At 41.1% G+C, this 19,150-nt stretch overlaps 1 protein-coding gene across 1 annotated transcript in view; it reads left to right on the top strand.

The window, feature by feature from the left end:
• Positions 1 to 11,145, top strand: part of KLHL14 (kelch like family member 14) — a 59,269-nt gene extending 48,124 nt beyond the window's left edge. Inside the window, exons 5-8 of the mRNA XM_026843648.1 lie at positions 5,383 to 5,573; positions 5,725 to 5,883; positions 7,781 to 7,938; positions 8,407 to 11,145. Coding sequence (XP_026699449.1) covers positions 5,383 to 5,573; positions 5,725 to 5,883; positions 7,781 to 7,938; positions 8,407 to 8,547 — 649 coding nt within the window. The 3' untranslated portion in view covers positions 8,548 to 11,145. The remainder of the gene's footprint in view (positions 1 to 5,382; positions 5,574 to 5,724; positions 5,884 to 7,780; positions 7,939 to 8,406) is intronic.
• Positions 11,146 to 19,150: the final 8,005 nt, after the last annotated feature.

Genomic DNA, 19,150 nt, shown 5'->3' with positions numbered 1-19,150 from the left:
ACTGACCTAAGTCCGTATGCAGACACGTGTGTGATGCTTGTCACCAAGAGAAGACTGCATTATACCAGTGCATGAAAAAGCACAAGTGGAACAAATCTGAGTAGGTTCCCTGTTGGAGCTGGGTGAACTGGTAAAATTAGCCATGTAAATAAAGATTAAAAAGAGCATCACAGTTCATTATAGTTTCTGGCTTTATTAATAACACCATCTTTTACCTTAAAAGCCCTTTACTAAAATTACTTTTTTAGATATTAATAGAGCTAATTCAGCAGCAGGCTTTAGCTAAAGAGGTGGCCCTGATTTGGCAGCCCACAGCCTTTTCCCTCACTCCTGGCAGACCTGTGGAAGAACCCCACAACTTGATTATTAACCTTAAAACAAAGGGATGCCTTCCCCTCTGGTTCAAATCCCCGGACAGTGTCGCCCACAGCCAGCTCAGGTGTCGGTGAGGAGGAGACAGAAGATGTCTGTGAGATTGCACATCACCGTGCAGGTCATCCTCAGTGAACCAGGAGGCTGACTAGTTTTGTACAGAGCCTGAAGCTCTTCTGTGGAGCCTAATCTGTTCCTAATTAAGCTCTCTGGGTGTCTGCAAGCAAAACTCTGGAGGGGCACATGCAGCGGGTTGAATTGGTTTATTTGAGTTGGGTTTATTTGGCTGACAGAGCTCATAAGGCAGAATTAGGTATTTGACGGTTGGAGAAAGCAGGCAGTAGGACTTCTTCCACCTCCACAGTGGCCAGTTATGTTTCAGTAGAAAATCAGTTTATAATCACAGGTGCAGAGTATGTCTTGCCCTGTGCTCTGGTGGAAACTGCTGCCTTCAACCAAGAGTCAGAAACTCCGCTGTGTATTGTGATTGCTCAGCAGCTGCCCGGTAATAAACTGTAATGTGTTAGCATCTCAGCTTCTTACAGTGTTATTTAAATGTAATGGTCCACTCATACATAGTTCCTTCTGCAAGGGGCTTTACTATGACAACAGTAATTTTCACCTCTTTTGTTCAGAATACATTAACATAGGCTTGCCCGTTATTTTTCTTTAAAGGTTCCTAAGCATTGGGGCTATTGCTGGAAAACAGGGATTTTCAAACCACTTCCTAAAATGTTTTTAATGGTTTATTTACTCATCCCTAATGACTTCCTCAGAGTTGTTGCAGCCTTTAAAGGTAGGGTCTGGCCCAGTTTTTAGAAGATCATACAAACAAGAGAGAGCTTTTATGCAGTTTCCTTTCCCAGCTCCTTTAGTCAGATAAAGTTCCCATTAAAGTCAACAGGCTATTTTTCCCCCCCTAGGAGTACAGGGTCACGCCCTATCTCTGCTGGCATCATGCAGGCACCACTGACAAGACAGACTGTTTAATGGGTTTTTCTGAGTCATTATGGTCCATCAAGTCAAAACCTACTTAGGAATTTTAGTCTGAGAATAATTGGCTGGATAGACTATAATAGCTCCTTTGAAATGACTGCCAGGTAAATGTGGGTCTCATTCACAGGCAGTATATTCTCAAGTTGAAAATCTGTATGAAATATTTGATGAGTGAAGTTTTATCTCATATGCTAAAATCTATATGTGATTGATTTTACTGTATGAGCTATAAAGAAAAGTCTAATCCTGTTATGGATTCAGGGCCATCAGTGTATTTTCTTTAAAGCCAAGTTTGGTTTCTTTTCATTTGAAAAACATCGCAAAAATACATGCATTTGAGAAGTATGTACTATTTTCAGGCATGTGTTGTTTAGAGAAGCAGCAAATGACTCATAAGCTTTTGAAATACACATCTGCCTGATGATGCAGTAACAGTCGGGATGCTTTTTGAAAAGCAGTTCAGTCAGACTAACATGCCTACTGAAGGAGTGGTCTTTGTAGCAGACGTATCTGAACTTGTATGGAGAGCCTCAGCTGGACACCTCAGTCAGTGCTGTTGCATCTTGCCAGCTCAGCCTCGAGCTGGATAAGGTGTGTGGAACATAATAATGCAGAACATAATAACGTGGAGCATAATAACATTTAAAACATCTTCTTTTTTTCTTACATTTCGAGTAAAAAGTTTTTGTTTAAAGACCATCAGAAAGCACAGCACTGTGCTAGGGCCTGGAGAAGCACAAGTGGAAGTGAGCAGGTCAGCGTCCTCACTGGGGCCAAGCAAACTGAGAGGAAAAGAGATAAAACAATTTCACTTTTTATTTTAGTCTTTGACTTTAATAGTAGTAATGTTGACCCTTACTAAGATTACTTTAGTTTTAAAAAGCAAAGCATATACTCTAAAAGTGACTCTGAAATCAGGTACAGATATTGTGATGATTAGTAATAGCATTGGTAGTTTAAAACCTCAAACTAGTAGTTGTATTTCTTGTTACAGGGCATAAATTCATCATCTGTGTAAATCAGAAATAAATTCTTCCCTTTTATGTGTGTGTACTTACGAGAAGTTAGTTGATTATTGAGTTAAGGGGTGTGAAGGAAAAGCATTTCAGAGACCAGCGTATGTCAAGTACTTGCAAGTCCTGAAGAAAACCACAAGATAATTGTCTTATTGTCCATATTCAGATCTTGATGCACATTCCTGTTACCTGATTAGAATGGCTAATGTCTTCCCAGTTTTGTGGGGAGAGTTGTCATGCAAAGATTGCTGTATTATATATTAATCTGAATCATATTTTACAGCAGTTTAAAAAGTCATCACTTAACATCATGCCCCTTACACACTGTATCACTGAAAAGTAAAAAGCCAAGAAGCTTAAAATATTTGTGACAGGAGCTACTGAGTGAATATTCACATCCAAGCAGAAGAGTGAAGCATGCTGACGCTTTCATTTTTGCTCCTTATAGTGACACTGTGTGGATGAAACTAGGAGTACACGTATAGAATAATGTCAGTGAAATCCTAGTTCAGAAAATAAAGCCTGCCAGTTGTACCTACCTCTGTTTATTAAACCTGAACTAAAAAAACCATGCTGAGAGCAGTTCGTTAACAGCTTCATCAGAGCAGGTGTGTGAGGATGGACGAGCAGATGCGTGAGCACCCCAAGCATTGATGACAGGCACCCTGTGGGTTTGTGCCTTGCAGCTGCCGGACACAGAAGGGTCGGAGAACATGTGTCTGCACATGCAGGCTCTCTGATGTCTAATAGGATGCGACCTCTGCAGCTTTTCCTACTTTGGGGACCTCTATGGGCTGTCTTGCCTCTGGCCTGTCACATACTGTCAGGAAGCGTATAGACACTTGATTGCCTGTAACACCTATACCCTCTGTCAAATTCGAGTAAAATCAGCCGGCAGGATTTTGTTGAGGAGACAACACTCAGGCAGACATGGGTACACGTACAGTGTAATCAAATAAGCTTTGTTTCCATAGAAAATCAGGCTAAAAACATAGATGCACAATTTGCTGCCCGACCATGCAGAGCAATATATGCCATCAGCTTCTATCTGCCCATTGACAGATAAATTAAATGGTCTTATTTAATTCCTCAGTTGAGATGGAGACACTTAGCAGTATTCCTGTCCTCCTGTTTGCATCTTTTTTTTAAGTAGCCTTATCCCTATGGTGGTGTTCCCACTCAACAAGGGGTGCTGTCCCACACCATCCAAGTCGTCCATGTACGGGCAAGGTGAAACCAAAGAGGTAGACAGGAGGTGTTCAGAGGTGCTCAGTGACCCTCATTGGTGAGGAGTCCTGACAGGTGTGCACCAAATCCAAAAAGTAAGGCCAGAAACAGACAGCGTTGCTCAGATCTGCTCCCCGAATGCCCAGCCACCTCTGCTGTTTCCATGGCTGTACCTTTGTGTCTGCCTGACCTCTCCTCCAACTTATAAAACCACCAGCTAGTCTCAGCCACATTTAGCAAAGGGAAATCTCTCCAGAATGTTAAAGTATACTGCAAATTCTGTGAAAATAGGCAGGTGGGTAAAGGAGAGATCTTATTCCTGCCTTCACTGAAGGAAATGCTCCTGAACGCATGCCTGGCTAGATGACAGGTTGGAGACATGGCACACCAGGCTTTGCTAGCTCACCTGGTCATGCGGTGGCTATAGGGAAGCCTAGGGAGGAGTTGGGACATGCAAGAGCGGTTCATTGCAGGGTGTTGCTCTCTGTACGTGAACCACCGCTCATACCGAATGCTTTGCAGCAGTCTGCAGGATCGATCCCTTGATGGTGCAGGTGACCATCAAGCACCCAAGATTGACCATGTGCAATATGCAGCTGCTCCCAGTTTCAAATTCAGGTGCCTAGTCAGGGACTGAAGCGCATTGTGTCAGCCACAGAGCAGGGTTTGGCAAGCTGTGGCCGCACTCCAGCATGCCTGCTTTGCAAGAGCTGTCAGAGCTAGACCTTGTCATGCCTGACTTGCCTCCTTGCCTCTGGGCTCCCATGCCACTCCAGTTTTACCCAGGAGAAAATTTTAGGTTTGGGACTGACAATTCTTGTCATTCAGTATTTTGTACAGGTCTTCATCCTAGCCTAGCTGTGCTCTCTTGCAGTTTTCTTTCTTATATCATTGCAGCTTAAAATTAAAAGGCCTCTACCCTAGCCAGCCTTCCCACTGCTGAATAATCCAGGGAGTTTTCCCTCAAAGTGGATTACACCAAACAGGGTCTCAAAATCATCTACTCTTCTACTTTCACTTCAGCAACAGACACTGTTAATTTTGGAGGCATGAGGAAGATGAACCACTATATGACTAGCAGTCCTGGCCAGAAAAATTAATTATTTTTCTACATAGCTGAGTTGCATGTGAAATCAGACAGGTGGCTAAAACTTTTCTCAGAGTTAGTTGGATGGAGACAGCCTTCTTTCGAGTTAAAGGGTAAAAATGTAATACTGTGTCTAGTGTAAGGAAAGTTGTTCTATTTGCAGTACTGCAGAAAAGAAGAAAAAAATGATAATTGAAGAAAAATTTTGATGATGTAGTTCTCTCAGTAAATTGGGAACAATGACCCTTGAAGGACCATAAAGAAAGTGAATGTCAAGATAATTCATTATTGTTACATTATCTACCTCATTTTTCACTTTGTCTTACTGAGTTGTTATATCCCTTACAAGGTAATGCCCCAAACATTAATGAGCACCTTTTTATCTTTCACGGGTGTGAAAAAGCAACAAACAGCTTTGAAAAGGGGTATTTTCTGCCAGGTTTCTGTGTGCTTAATTGTTTTGACACCAAAATGAAGTATTTATTTGAAGTGGAGTGTGTATTTGATTAGCAAAGCAGCCACAGCTGTGAGCATGTGAAGCTCCTGGACACTTCTCTCTGAAGTAGCATTTGAAGAAGCAGCTATCTTAGTGCAGGGAGTCAGTGGAGAGGGGAAAAAAAAAAAAAAAAGTGGCTAATTGGTTTGTTGTTGGCTTGTTTTGTTTTGTTCTGCCCTGTCCTCCAGGAGAGCCAGTTTCTATGCCTGTCGCCTTGACAAGAACTTGTACGTAATCGGTGGAAGAAACGAAACTGGCTACTTGTCCAGCGTGGAGTGCTACAATCTGGAGACAAACGAGTGGCGTTATGTGTCTTCACTACCACAACCTTTGGCAGCCCATGCAGGAGCTGTTCACAATGGCAAGATATATATTTCAGGCCAGTGTCTTTTATAATTACTGCTATATGACAAAAAAACAACCTCAAACTACCTTCACCAACAAAAACTCAGAACCCCAAAACAGAGCTAACCTGCTGCAGCACAATGTCTTTATTTATTTTAATTAACAGAAGTATATGTACTTTGCAGGAGGTGTTCACAATGGAGAATATGTCCCTTGGCTGTACTGCTATGACCCTGTGATGGACGTCTGGGCCCGAAAACAGGACATGAACACAAAGCGAGCAATCCACACTTTGGCTGTAATGAATGATCGACTGTATGCAATTGGAGGGAACCATTTGAAAGGTCACATTTTTAATAGCAAAAAAGCATTCCAGTGTCCCCCATCTACTGATAAAGAATATTTTTGTTAGACCGTCATTGTTAAATACATTAAAAACCAGGCAACACAATTTAACAGGACACTTGAGCCAGCAATTTTTAAAACATTTTATGCAAATTATTTTAAAATTATAACAGTACATTAAATATATGAGTAATGAATGCTTTAGATAATAAAAATGGGAGCTTCCATTACTCAAAGGCATGGACAATTTGTCATTACCAAGAATTCAGTGAAACAAACAGATTATTCTTTGACCCGAAAGTACCAGCAATATTTTCCTCTGTAAATCATTTTCCAAAGGAGAGCTTTATTCAGAGCAACACACAAAAGCAAGCTCCTGATTTAATGAAGAGGAAAAAAAAAACCCAACCCAAAAAAACCTCCAGCCATTAAATATTAGGACTAGGCTCTTTAGATCCCTTTTTAGTATTAAATGTAGCTTGTTAATTATAAATCTTTTTAGAGGTCTCTTGTTTTCATCTTTTGAAAAGGTCTCATATTAAAATAACTACTGCTTAGGCATCTGGTATTTTTGTCTTAATACCTACATGCCTCTGCTTTTACTGCTAAAGAGATTCTGCTTAATCCAGCCACTTAGACAAAAAGCACAGCTCCTGCTCCTTTGTCCCGTGACAATATTTGACAGTTTATATTCACATTTTTTCTTCTTTCTCCTTTCTTGCCTAAAAAAAAAAAAAAAAAAAAAAAATCGTAATGCAAAAGAAAGAGTCATGTTAACTGCCAGTAACACCAGGCCATGTGCCTGGATGGCTCTGGCACCACAGTTCCCATGAGACTCTGAAACCACATGCTGCTTTTGAAGATCTGAGTGTATGTGGAGCATGTAGGGGACAGAGTCTCAGATGTAAATTTTCCCTGGTAAATAAATAAAGCTGTTGTGCCTCTACTCGCCACCCTCAGTGTGATGGGTGTTCCTGGTCTGAACCTTACAGGGTGAAGGAGGTAAAAGCTGCCTGCACACATGCACCTGAAAATTTTGTAGAGGTTGCAGAGGTCCACAGTGTTGGCTTTTTCTCCTATGAAAGTAAAAGTTAACATGTCACAGCTCTTCTACAGCTAAAGCACGTGCTTTGGTTATCATAGGCCTGAATTGCTTCCATCCTGCCTTCTCTTTTTTTCACCCAGTTTCACCTACCATCCTCTGGGAAAGAAGGAATTTCTAATAAACGTTGCATTTTTGCCTCTACAACTGTTGCCCTAGGTGTCGTTGTTATGTATGAATCACTCCCTGTTGTGTGAGGTATTTTAGCATTCAGCTTCTGGAAAGCCAGCTGCCTGGTGGAAGGGCTTTTTGGAAAACTGGTTTCTTCTGTACAGTGAAGCAAAAGGAGGAACTGAAAGGAAAGGGGGGAGGGAAGGGACTGAAGTGTGGATGAAATGGTACAAATTCTCCACTGGAGGGGAACGGCAGGGCTCCATGGCAGAGTCCTCTTTTGTGAGACTTCCAGGACAGACTTTTCCTACATGTTCAAATTAACGTTAGCACTGATAGATGAGGAGGAATATTGCTTGAATCTGCTTCCATCATTGATAGGTTATTACTGAGCGTTACGTTCTGATATGTTCAGGTTTTATATGTACTTGTGATTTGTAGAAGAACTGTAGAACTAATGGTAAAAGCTTTCAACAGATTTATTTGAACGGAAATAATGAGACATTAACGTTACAGAAGATGGCTTAAATGTATGTGGTAGTATTTTCTAGAAGAAAGTTTAACAATGATGTTATAATTGTAATGACATAATTGAAACTGTAATTTAACAAATTTAACAGTAAAACAAATAATAAAGCCATATGTCATAACGCACGTTCTTTTTTCTAAATGCCTTCATCCAGGTTTCTCCCATCTCGACGTAATGCTTGTGGAATGTTACGATCCAAAAGGCGACCAGTGGAATATCCTCCAGACTCCTATTCTGGAGGGTCGTAGTGGCCCTGGCTGCGCAGTCCTTGATGACAGCATTTACCTTGTAGGAGGCTACAGCTGGAGTATGGTGTGTACCTGCTTTCTGCAATGGCCCTTCCATTCCTTCTGAGTTCCTATGGCCAGTCTGTGTGTTACTCAGATGGGACAGAGAGGACATGAGGGATGTAGTAGCTGCAGGGGCAGATTTTGGTTTGGTTTTCAACTTGTGGACAACATGGAGTATTTTTTCACCTTTGTGCTTTTCTATTTAGATGACTTGTTATCAGACTATTCACTGACATGGAGTAATATAGAAATCAGATTAAATTTAGCAAAAGTGATTGACGGGACTATATCCTTATAGCTCTGCTTATAAGGCGCTTGTAAATTTGTAGAGGTTGGGTGCTCAGCCCATATGAAAACCAGACCTCTGGAAGGACTCCTAAATTAGAACTCAAAACCACTTTTGAACTCACTTTTGAAGATCTTTAAAGCTGATGTGTGACTTGCATTTTACCAAAGCCACATTTAATAATTACTTTATTTTCTACTACAGGGAGCCTACAAATCTTCTACTATTTGTTATAGTCCTGAGAAAGGGACTTGGACAGAACTAGAAGGAGATGTTGCTGAGCCACTTGCAGGACCTGCTTGTTCAACTGTCATATTGCCAGCCTGCGTGCCGTACAACAAATGATAGTCAAGGAGCACTGACATGAACACTGATTGCATTGGGGAAAAATAATGATGGGTGACGTAAATATTTTATTAGAACAGAATTCCTGTTAAAACAAAGCTACCATAATTGACCCCTTATTCCATATTTATGCTTTAGGAGCAAACTAAAAGCAAAAAAAAAAAGTGTTGTCCCATTTCAGATAGATGCCGGTGTCTTATGAAGCAAGTAGCTAAAACACACCGAACATTACATGCTGACAGACTGCCATTTCAGACTGATTTTAACTTTTTCCTGCTGCAGAGATATTCCTCACATCAAATTTAACTTTAAAAAAAATGAAGGCTAACTGTTCAAATACAGCCTGAAGAGACAAGATCAGTATTGTGCATTGTATCTACCTGCATGTGATCTGTGTTGAAGTCATGAGGATGTTGTTTTCATGAATGCTTCAGAATTCAGATAGTGAAAAGCTCAGACTGCATTGCAGGATTGTCTCCTCCTCTAATCCTAACCTACAGCTACTTCACATGCTCTGCAAGCAACACAGCATCAGAAGATTATAAAAGGTAAAGAAATATCATTCAGTTTTTGCACAGCTTGGCAAGTAATACACTCTGCCTTCAAAGTCTCCATGTGTAAGTGCAGTGGAAAGAGACTACAATGAAAGCCATGCTTTACAGAGCACTTCTTGCAATAGCAGTTTAGGGATTAGGATCAAATTCTTCTAATCACACTTGTGTAAAGTCAGAGTCATCTCACTGAAATTGCATAGAATGACTGTTTTTACATTAGTATAATAGAAATTTGGTCCTACACCTTAAATTCTGGGTTTGTGAAGTAAGTTATTTTTATGACTGTTTAGCAAAGCACCAGAACCCTTACTTACATTTTCAGTAACCTGTTAGATAGGAGCATCCATGCTAGTTGCTTGCAAAGACAAGAAGACTGCATTTAACTATAAATGTATTACTTTGGACTCTTAAATGATTAGGCATGATTTTGGAAAGACACTGGTAAGTAGCTGAAATACTCCGGTGTGGGTTGATCTTAACATCTGAAACTCTGAGAGATTTTTACTGTTGATCCAAAGTCATATGAGGCTAGACTTTCCACTGCGTTATAGCCTGTGTAATTATTTACACATTGCAAAACGAGTTCAGAATGCTACCACATGGGACCAGCAGCATTTAGGACTCGCTTCATGAACTCATAGCTGCTTGCACAAATCAGGCTGTCTATGTTTTAAGCTTACATCTTTCTGTCCTGGCTTTGCAAAAGCAGTGACAAAATCTGAGCCTGATTCTTCACCATCTTGCAGTTAACATAATCATCTACACCTCAAGTAACGTGTGTGCATAATTCTTCCATTGTGGTTTACTGGTGCTGCGTCCATTACCCTCAGGACCATCCTCTTTGCTGGTATAAACTGAATTGCTCTGTTGCAGCCAGTGGAAGTACTTTGGTTTATGTCAGCTAAGAATCTGGCCTTTAATTTGCCTTGTTGTAACTGGCTGTGCCAGATAACAGGCAAAGTAGACTCAGATCCTGTGTTTTCAAGCCTGCACATATATTTCACGATAGGTCTTAATGTTAGTGCATTAAGCAAAGAGCATACAACTACTGGAGGTTGGTTGCTGCTGCAGAGGGAATAGATGGGAGAAAGAATTCATTATTTGCTTTAGCAAAATAGAAAGAGGGCAAATGTACACAGAAATTACACTATATATTGATGCTTGAGAGCAATATAAATAATGGAGAGCAAATATCATGGGACAGTTTCTCTCTGGCATCAGTCCAGTTTTATTGCAGTGCAACTCCCTTGCTTGCAGCAGAATTACACAGTTGTAAAATTGGAGTAATGCAGTAAAGACTGATACCATACAAATGCAATAACCCAATTGATGAGGTAGCTGCACGCTTGGAAAAAAAATGTTTAAACAAAATAATTATCTGAAGATGCTAATATTTGAATGTGCCGTTGGGGAGTTTTCCAGTGAGCATCACTAAGGAACTCATAAAGGTGGAGTGTATATCCTGAAATCTCAATCCATTTCTACTATATAGTGCAATCTTAGTTGGTTTTGTATTTATTTATATTGTTCAGATCCAAGGGATCCCTTGTAAAATACATTTGGTGCAATCATGACTTTTTTTTTTTCCTTTCCTGTTGAAAGTATATAAATATAAATATATATAAAAAGGAAGCTGTTAAGATACTAAATGATGAAACCTTGAATGACATTTAAGATCAGGATAAGGTCTGCCATTAAACAATGACTGTCACCTGTCTCTACTAAAACGTACCATTTTTAAAGGATATTTGTTGTCCTTTTAAGTGGTTCTTTTTTTTACTAAGATAATTTAAAGATTTATGAAGACTCTGTGTAAATCTTTCTATCTTTCAGGAAGGCATGACCAAGGAAAGTGCTAACTGAATAAGTCACACAAAGAATGTAAATTTTGTACAGTACTAGACTGTGTAAATGAAGCTTGCTTGTAGGGGGGAAACTTTAAATAAAACTTTATGTACTAATTCAACTGTCTGCCATATTCCTACTTATAAAGTGTATGTATAAATAATATCTACATTAAATTCTTTGGAACTTTTTTTATCATGTAGATGCGTCAACTTCTTTTTATTTTGTGGCCGTATATAACAGCTTCATTGTTCTCTAAGTGTCATTACTCAGTGCTTGTAAACGCAGCGATGCAGGAAAATGTAGGGAGTCAGAATCTTCCCCTGAGCACACATGCCTGGCCTGCGCTTCCATCAGGAAACACCTCACCTGTGTGCCCACGGGCAGGGTCTCTCCTCAGAAGCCTATGGATGCGATTTGACACCTGTGAAATGCCTCTGCCTTGGCGCTGCTCTGCCTGTCCTTCTGTCCCATGGTAAGCTAAGTGAGAAGGACAACACTCCATTAAATGCTTTGGGGAGTTTAATGCTACTTGTGGCAATTTCTTCCCTCTTCAAAATGTCCCTCCTGTGGGTATTTCCATTCTTGGAGGGGAAGTGCTGGCACGGATGAGCAGTAGAGGAGTTGGGACAAGAGGTATTGCCAGGCTGGGAAGACAAGGTAAAGGCAGGGGTTTTACCAGGAAGCAGAATCATTATCAATACCAGTTACTATACTACACGTATTATTTATTCATGCCTACCAACCTTTGTCATGGACCAGAACCTTCCTATGCAAACCAAGTGAGTGGACTGAGCACACAAAAAGGCAGTTCCTGACCCCCATGCTTATAGCAAGTGTGAGCGAGCTGTGCTGGGGGTGGCTGAGGGTGCAATGAAAGAGTCTGCTGTAATGAGAGGGGATCGGTCCTGTTCAGATCTTTTATCATGAAGGGAAAGGCAAGCCAGCAGCAACTATGGTCAGCACAATGAATAGCACTGTTTCATTTATGAGTTTATTTCAGAAGAGAAAGGAAGGAAGAGAGATTTATGCATATTTTTGTAAAGTAATTCAGGAGAAGAAGGAAGAGGAGAAGCTGGAAGCAGTGGGCAGATAGATGTTTTGGAAGGGAAGGGAACAAAGTGAGAAAGAAGCTGTAATGAAAGTTAAAAATAGAAAACGAGAGCCTGCAAGAGGAGAAAGTGGGAAGTTCTTGTGGATCAAGGGCACAGAGAAAGTAAGGGCCAGAGTAATGAGGAAGGTAAAGATGGTTTCTGAGAAGCTCTCGTCAGAGCAAGCCTGGAAAGAAATGACAGGAGAGGCAATACAAATTGCAGAAGAGAAACAGGAGAAATTGCAGTAAAACAGGACATGAAATAAACATGAAACTAAGTAAGCACTTGGTGATGGTACCGCTCCTGTTTTCTTCAGCTAATCATTTACAGTGGTCTAGCTGTCAAGCAGAAGGATCAAATCTGCAGAGTACTTCAGTGTTGCAGTGTTCACGCTTTCAATGCGTGGACTGCAGCACAACAAAAACCATGAGAGAGATGCCCAGCGGCGCAGCTCTGCGGTGCCTCGGCCTTGGCAAGCACCCAGCTACAGCCAGTGCCTGTGGCAAGGGAGGAGACCTGCCGCTGGTGGAGAGGAGCACAAGAGGAGCAGATGTATCACCAGTCCCAGTCCCACTGGGCTGGAGGAAAGCATTCTTTCCATTTCTGATCCTCAGAGGAGAGTTGTCTTTGGGAGCTGGATGCCTGGACTGCTCTTCCCTTCTCCTTCTCTGCTGTCCTCCCCACCAAACATTAATCTTCTCCTCTTTGTCCTCAGCATGACAAATTTGCCTAGATACTTCTGTGGAGCTGGGCCTGGAAAAAAAACAGACCAGTAAATGGAGCTATTTCCCTGGTCCTGTGCTATGGTCCCGTCTGCTGCCCAGGTAGCATGAGAAGGCTGGGTTGCTGCTGACTTGTAACCCATACACATGCCCTTGAGGGGGGCAAAGATGGTATTTCAGAAATACGCCTTTTACTGATTATAGCACTGTCTTCAAGGGTACTGCGCACCTACCTCCCAAAAGCTGGTATTGCTTTCCTTCACGTGTTTTTCCCCCGTCCCACTTTTAATACAAAGATTTACTCTGCTAGCTCCATCTGTGAGCCAATTTCTGAGAAAAATCCATGCCAAACCTCATTATATATACCAGTTTGTATTGTATTGTAACCACTCACCAATATAGTACTCTAGCTCTCTTGCTTTTAAGGGACAGACCATGTTTCAATCTAAATGGAGCTTTTCAGGTACAGACAAAGGAGACAGAAATCCCAAACAGTGCTAAAGAGGCCAAGGCACTAATTGCTAACACACAGACTCCTGAGTAGTTTGATACACATTCTCAATTCTGTTGTTAGTGTGGCAGTGGAAAAGAGTCAGTGTTTGAGCCTCTCGGGTCCAGACCAAGGAAGCAGCAACGGCAGCGCTGGAGGTCAGAGTGGTTAGCGGGAAGGGAAAGTACGCTAATGAATTCTGGAGGGCTTGTAATGCCATAAAAGATTCAGTTAATCTGCAGCATAGATGTTGATCAGCGAAACTGAACGTAACTCTCTGGACCTTGTCAGATGTATTCTGTGCATGTCAGTGTTCCACACCAATTACAGATTTTAGAAGATGCTCTCATGCAAAACTATGTGCCCTAATATATAAGCCAGCTCAGATGTAACTAAAATTAAAATCTGACTGTGGCAAATCTCTGTGATCCTGATATATGAAAATCCAAATAAATGATTTGTTTCCAGAAATGAAAAATAACTTCAGCAGGAAATTTCAAAATTACTTATGCAGGATTAATCCAGTTCAATGAATGCATCTTGCGTTGATTAATAAAGCAATCCTGAATTGCAAAGTAAAACGAGAGGAGACTTTTGGTGTTGATATATTTGTGTATTTCTGAAGCTAGAGAGAAATGCGCACTTGCAAGAGATGTGGTCAACCAGTGTAAACAGATATTGAATACAAATGGTGATTTTCTAATTGTCCATTTTCTCCCTGCAGCAGAAAACTACCTTTGTGTCATTGATCCTTATTGAAGAACACAGGTACTATGTTACCTGCCACAATATTGAATGAGAACAGGGCATCTAACACGATTATACAATGACTCCAATTAGCATCCAGATGGCATCTGCAGTCTTACCTAGCAAAGAAAAGCAAAACTTGAGTTACTTTCTGCTGATTTTCATACCACATCGTGTAGAAATTTTGGTCAAGTAGCATTAGCTTTTGTGATCTGCTGCCCTTGAATTTAATTGGGCTTAGAGGGGAACAGATATAGGGAGCCTATTTAGAAAGCAAGAACAAAGGAAAGAGATTTAAACAAATGTAGCATTTTCCCAAATTTTTCTTCAGCATACACACACACACACAAAAATCAATTGAATTTATTAAAAGTGGTCTCATCACTTAATCTACAAACTTCTTGTTCAGCTTGAAGAACTACCTTCAATCATTGCAGTATTTTCAAAAGGAATATTTATTGAGGTGTTTTGCAAAATATTGGTTGAGGTATTTTGCAAAATACTTTTAAAATCCTTATGATTTTATATTTTTAAAATGGTTTCTATATCACCCTTAAACGTCTTCCAGAAAAACACACTGGAAGGATGGTATTTGTAAAGCTTGCTCGGTATCTCTCTTGGTATCTTATGTGGTATTCAGCTCCTGATTCTTTGCAAACATGTTTCCATACCATTTATGAAAAACAAATTTTCAGAAAACTTTGACTGATCAAGAATATTTTGTATAACTGGAGTAAGTGAACTTTAAACATACTTCACTGTGAATAGGGAATACCAAGACTGATGATCCACTGCATAAACAGTAACAGAAAAAAATTGTCGCTTCCTGTGTATTTAGGGGTTTTGAGAAAGGTGTACAAATGCACACATACACATTTGCACCCAAAAAATGTCATGTTCATAGGCCGTAACAAGGACTGCTGTGCCGTTGTTTTTGCTAAAACTGTAAACGGTAACAGCACTGAAACTTAGATGTTTTTCTTTAAAAACCACCTCTTTAACTGCAAAGATGCCATTAGTCACAGCAGGGAGCATAACCAGAAGGAGGATGTCTGTAACAATAGCAAGACAGTACATTAAACTGTAGGTCAAAATCACGACTGACTGATTACCTTCAGGGTGAGAGTAAATCTTCAGACTTTGCCAGAGTGATAGGAAACAGGACTGACTGGGGTTTGCCGAGGTCATCTCCTGCCTCCCCCACACCACAGCGGGGTCACTGATGCCCAGCTCACTCCCAGCAGATATTTTCTGACTCACCCTAACCTTTGTAGCGATGTGTGATGGGATGTAGTCATCATCATCATTAGAAAATGCTTCCTAATGTCTAACTTAAATGTCTCATTAGTTTAAAGACATGGCTTCAGGAAGAACCTAAAAGAGAAAACAAATATTTTCCAAAAATTTAAGTCCACAATTAAATCATCTAAAACTCAGGCAAATGACAGAACTTTCAAAGCTGCTTTTCCTTCCACCCTCAGTGAATACGGAGAACTGTTTATTGCCACACCTTTTGCAGAAGCTTTTTTTATTTTTGCAAACCCTGAGACTACTAGTCTTTCCTTTTCTCTAGGACTGTGACTCAGTCTCTCCTCTCTGACTGTGGATTTTGCATCTACCAGCAATCTGATTTTTCCCTTTTTAGCTGATCTTCAGCTGGCTCACATCTTCAGCTTGCGCATTGACCACAGCAGAGAAGTCCAGAAGATTTCCATCTAACTTGGAGTAATGCAGCCCAAGGTTGCAATGAACTGAAGCTTTGCAATGAGGTCTTTCTATACCTAGTAAGCTTGCCTATAACTCGCCTAGATTGGAGTTGATCAGACTGATATTTTGGCACTATTCAAGATGAAACATCCTCTTTTTAACAGCACTTCCACTGAAGTGAAGATGAAAGCCATAATCTGGCTGTGCAAGGTTCAGGTACAGAGTCCAATCCAATAAACTTTAGTGAATGGAGTTTACATACAGGACTGCATAAAGATTAATTAACATGTTGTAGGAATGTGTGGCACTTTTATCTGTGGCTGGGCACTCAAAAATAATTACTGTTGTCTTTTAAGCTCTTTTGCTTCTTTTAGTGGAATAAAATGAAAGACATTTGTGAAGAATTATGTCTGGCACACCACCACCTCTTGTGAATTATTCTCCAAGCATTGACTTTTGCCATGATGTAATCCACTGCTACTGAGCACTGCTAGTACCTGAAATGAAAAGAAACAATATTTCTCCAGCAGTCTATTTTGACTAGCACGAGGGTGTCATGCTCTGGATTCCCTCTTCTTCTTCTTAGATGGTGGCTTGAGGCAGAACAATTTTCATAGCTATACGTATTCATGCTTCCGATCACAGAAACACCAGCTCTCCTGTTTCTCCTGTGAAAAATGTAATTTGACATCAATTTCAGATGATTCCAGTATGGTTACTTATTCTGAGCATATTTACCATTTCCATGTCTGGCCCTGGCCCTGTAGTTCAGAGTTTAATTAGAAAACATTTTGTTGCAATCCTTAGCAATACTGCATGTGGTTACTGAGTCTTTGCATTCAGAGTTGCAATAACACTGGCCATTCCTCTTACAGTGCTGAAAAAAAAAAAAAAAAAAAGAAAAGAAAAAAGAAAAAACTAAAAAGAAAGGGTTATAGTCTTGGCCTGGAAAGTCAACTGTATATTAGATTCCATGTCTAGTCCAGCCTGAAACATTGATGAGTGAAACCTCAGGCTAGCCTACACCTGGTCAGTATAGGCTTTGCATTTCTATGCTGCCCATCAGGCAGGCCATAGGCTGTGTAGCTTCACTCCCTGCTCTCTGCTCCATTCCCTGGAAATGTGCGACGACTTATCCAAGTGCCCCCCCAGGTGCCTTCCCTGGCACAAGGTACTCCCCAGGCTGTGCCCAGCCCTCGCATTCCCAAGGGCCCAGCGTTCAGAGCTGGGAAGCAGCACTGGCACTGGCCACATGGCAGGGACTATCACTGTGCCCCGACACTGGCCTTGTTTCAGATGAAGTGATTAAACTATGCTGTTTTAGGGAATTAATGGTACAAACAATTTAGGACCCAGCCTCAGAACAGAACCAACACCCTCATGCTCCACCAGAGGATACTTATTGATAGCTATCGGGAAGACTCACAAAATCATTCTTTAGACCTGGAACAACACTTAATAAGATGAGAAAAAGTCTTCATTCTGTACTCACTGGTTCCAATTAGAGGATGAACTGTCCTCTATTTTCCAAAGCATGTTTAATTTTGAATGGGTTTCTCATGGACAGTGGGCTACCATAGGCAAATCTCATTTTGACAAGTACTAATTATGGACAACGCAGTGGCAGACTGTAATCTCTGTCATGAGAGCTATCAACAGGGATGCAGCGAAGGCTTTAACAGTGGGTGGCAGTACTCTGGGTCAAATTAATCACCACCATAATGACAATGAAATCAGTAGAGCTTTGGGATGTTAAGTTTGATAAAAGAAGCCATTCTGTTCTCTGTCTGGCTATTTACACTGCAGCCTGGCCTCAGTTTGAGCTAATCCTTTGTCATGGTGTTCAGGGCTGGCTTTTTTGGCAGGGGGAGAGAACAAAGAGCAGTCCCCCCTTGCAGAAGCAATGTTTTCATGTCCAGATCTGAGTTGCTGCAAGTGGATTACCTAAGTGTGAAGCAGACAGCCCCAGATTTGCATGGGCTGCTGTTTTGAGGCACATGAAAGGCCTCAAAAATGGAAGTGGAATTTTTGGGGGATGCAACCTCGGAAGAGCTGATGTGCATGAAGTCGTGTCTGTTTGGCTCTGGTTTTGTCAAAGAGCTTTAGGAAAGCCTGTTCTGCTTCCTTTGCCTCCTTTCACCATGGCCACAGGGCTTGAGGTCTGAGCAAGTACCCTGTTAGAGCATGACGTAGGCAACTGCCAGACGAAGAGACATGTAGTGCATGCAGATACAGCTAAAAAAAAGAAGTTTCTAGGAATAACCAGGTGAGCTAATTCTGCATGTAATGATGCTACACTGAAGTGTTAAATTTTACCCTAAGTCACCCTGGCCCTACAGCTATAAGCTTGCTCACCAAGAGTGCTTCACACTGCTTTATTCTGCTTTAGCTACGTGTTTCATGCTCTACTGCTAATGGCTGTTTCTATAATACTGATCCTTGGAACATTTCTCAGCATTCATACCAATGTGCAAGCCCCCTCTGGACCCCCAGAAAGGACATGTGCAGGGGTGAGACAGGAGCTGCCACCTTCCTAACAGCTCTTCAGGCTGCACACCCAGGGCAGCAGGGCCCAAGGCATCACCCAGCACATTCCAACAGGTTTGTGTGGACACAGACACAGCAATAGTCTGTGCAGCTCGTGTACTGTCGTGGCACAAACACGAAACGTGTCCTCATTTTGCCACGCAGGCCTCCCCCACCCCCTGTCCTCCCCCACTCGGGGTTATGTCCCCATGTCCTCTGCGTCTTCTGACAACTTATCAAATGCTACTTTGATGAGAGTGATGTAGACCAGCTTTTTGTCTGGGGCGACAAGGGAGAATTTTCATTCCTACATCCACAGTCCCATATAACAGGAAGAATCAAATGTAAAACAATGTCTTTCCATTCACCTGTTTAGTACCAGGCTGGTCACAAAATTATATAACTACCCTAAAATCCAAATAAACTGCTAACCATCTGTTTTGGATCAATTTTGTAACTATGCAGAATAATCTATTCTTTTATTAGAGCGGTTAAAGGAGATTTAGAGGGAGGAAAGATCATGGTGACTTCCAAGGGAAGAGTAAGTGATTCAGTGCAAAAAGGGTAAATTTCATCTGCACATTCTTAACTGCGAGGACATTCTGCACATCTCAGGAGTGCACTAAGTGGTGCAGTAAACCAGTAAATTAGAAGAATGTAAATTCTTTAGTAGGAATTGCACGCAAGGGAAAAATGCTTCCTCATGCTCATATTTGTTTTCATGAAAATAATGTACACTCTTCCTAAAATCATACTGGTACAGAGCTGAGTAAGACATCAAAACCAGTAATAGATATTACACTGGACTAAGAAATGGCAATGACACAATTATCTTCTGTGTTTCTGATGATCACTGTGATAAAGTGAGGAGCTGGCGTATTTAGAGCCTGGCACCAAGTAGGGAGCCTTGTAGCTCCC

The sequence above is a fragment of the Athene cunicularia genome (genome assembly GCF_003259725.1).
Source record: "Athene cunicularia isolate RWA chromosome 2 unlocalized genomic scaffold, athCun1 chr2_part1, whole genome shotgun sequence".
In the NCBI taxonomy this organism is placed as follows: domain Eukaryota; kingdom Metazoa; phylum Chordata; class Aves; order Strigiformes; family Strigidae; genus Athene; species Athene cunicularia.
Note: the sequence above shows the minus strand (reverse complement) of the source record. Positions and strands in the feature narration are given on the sequence as shown.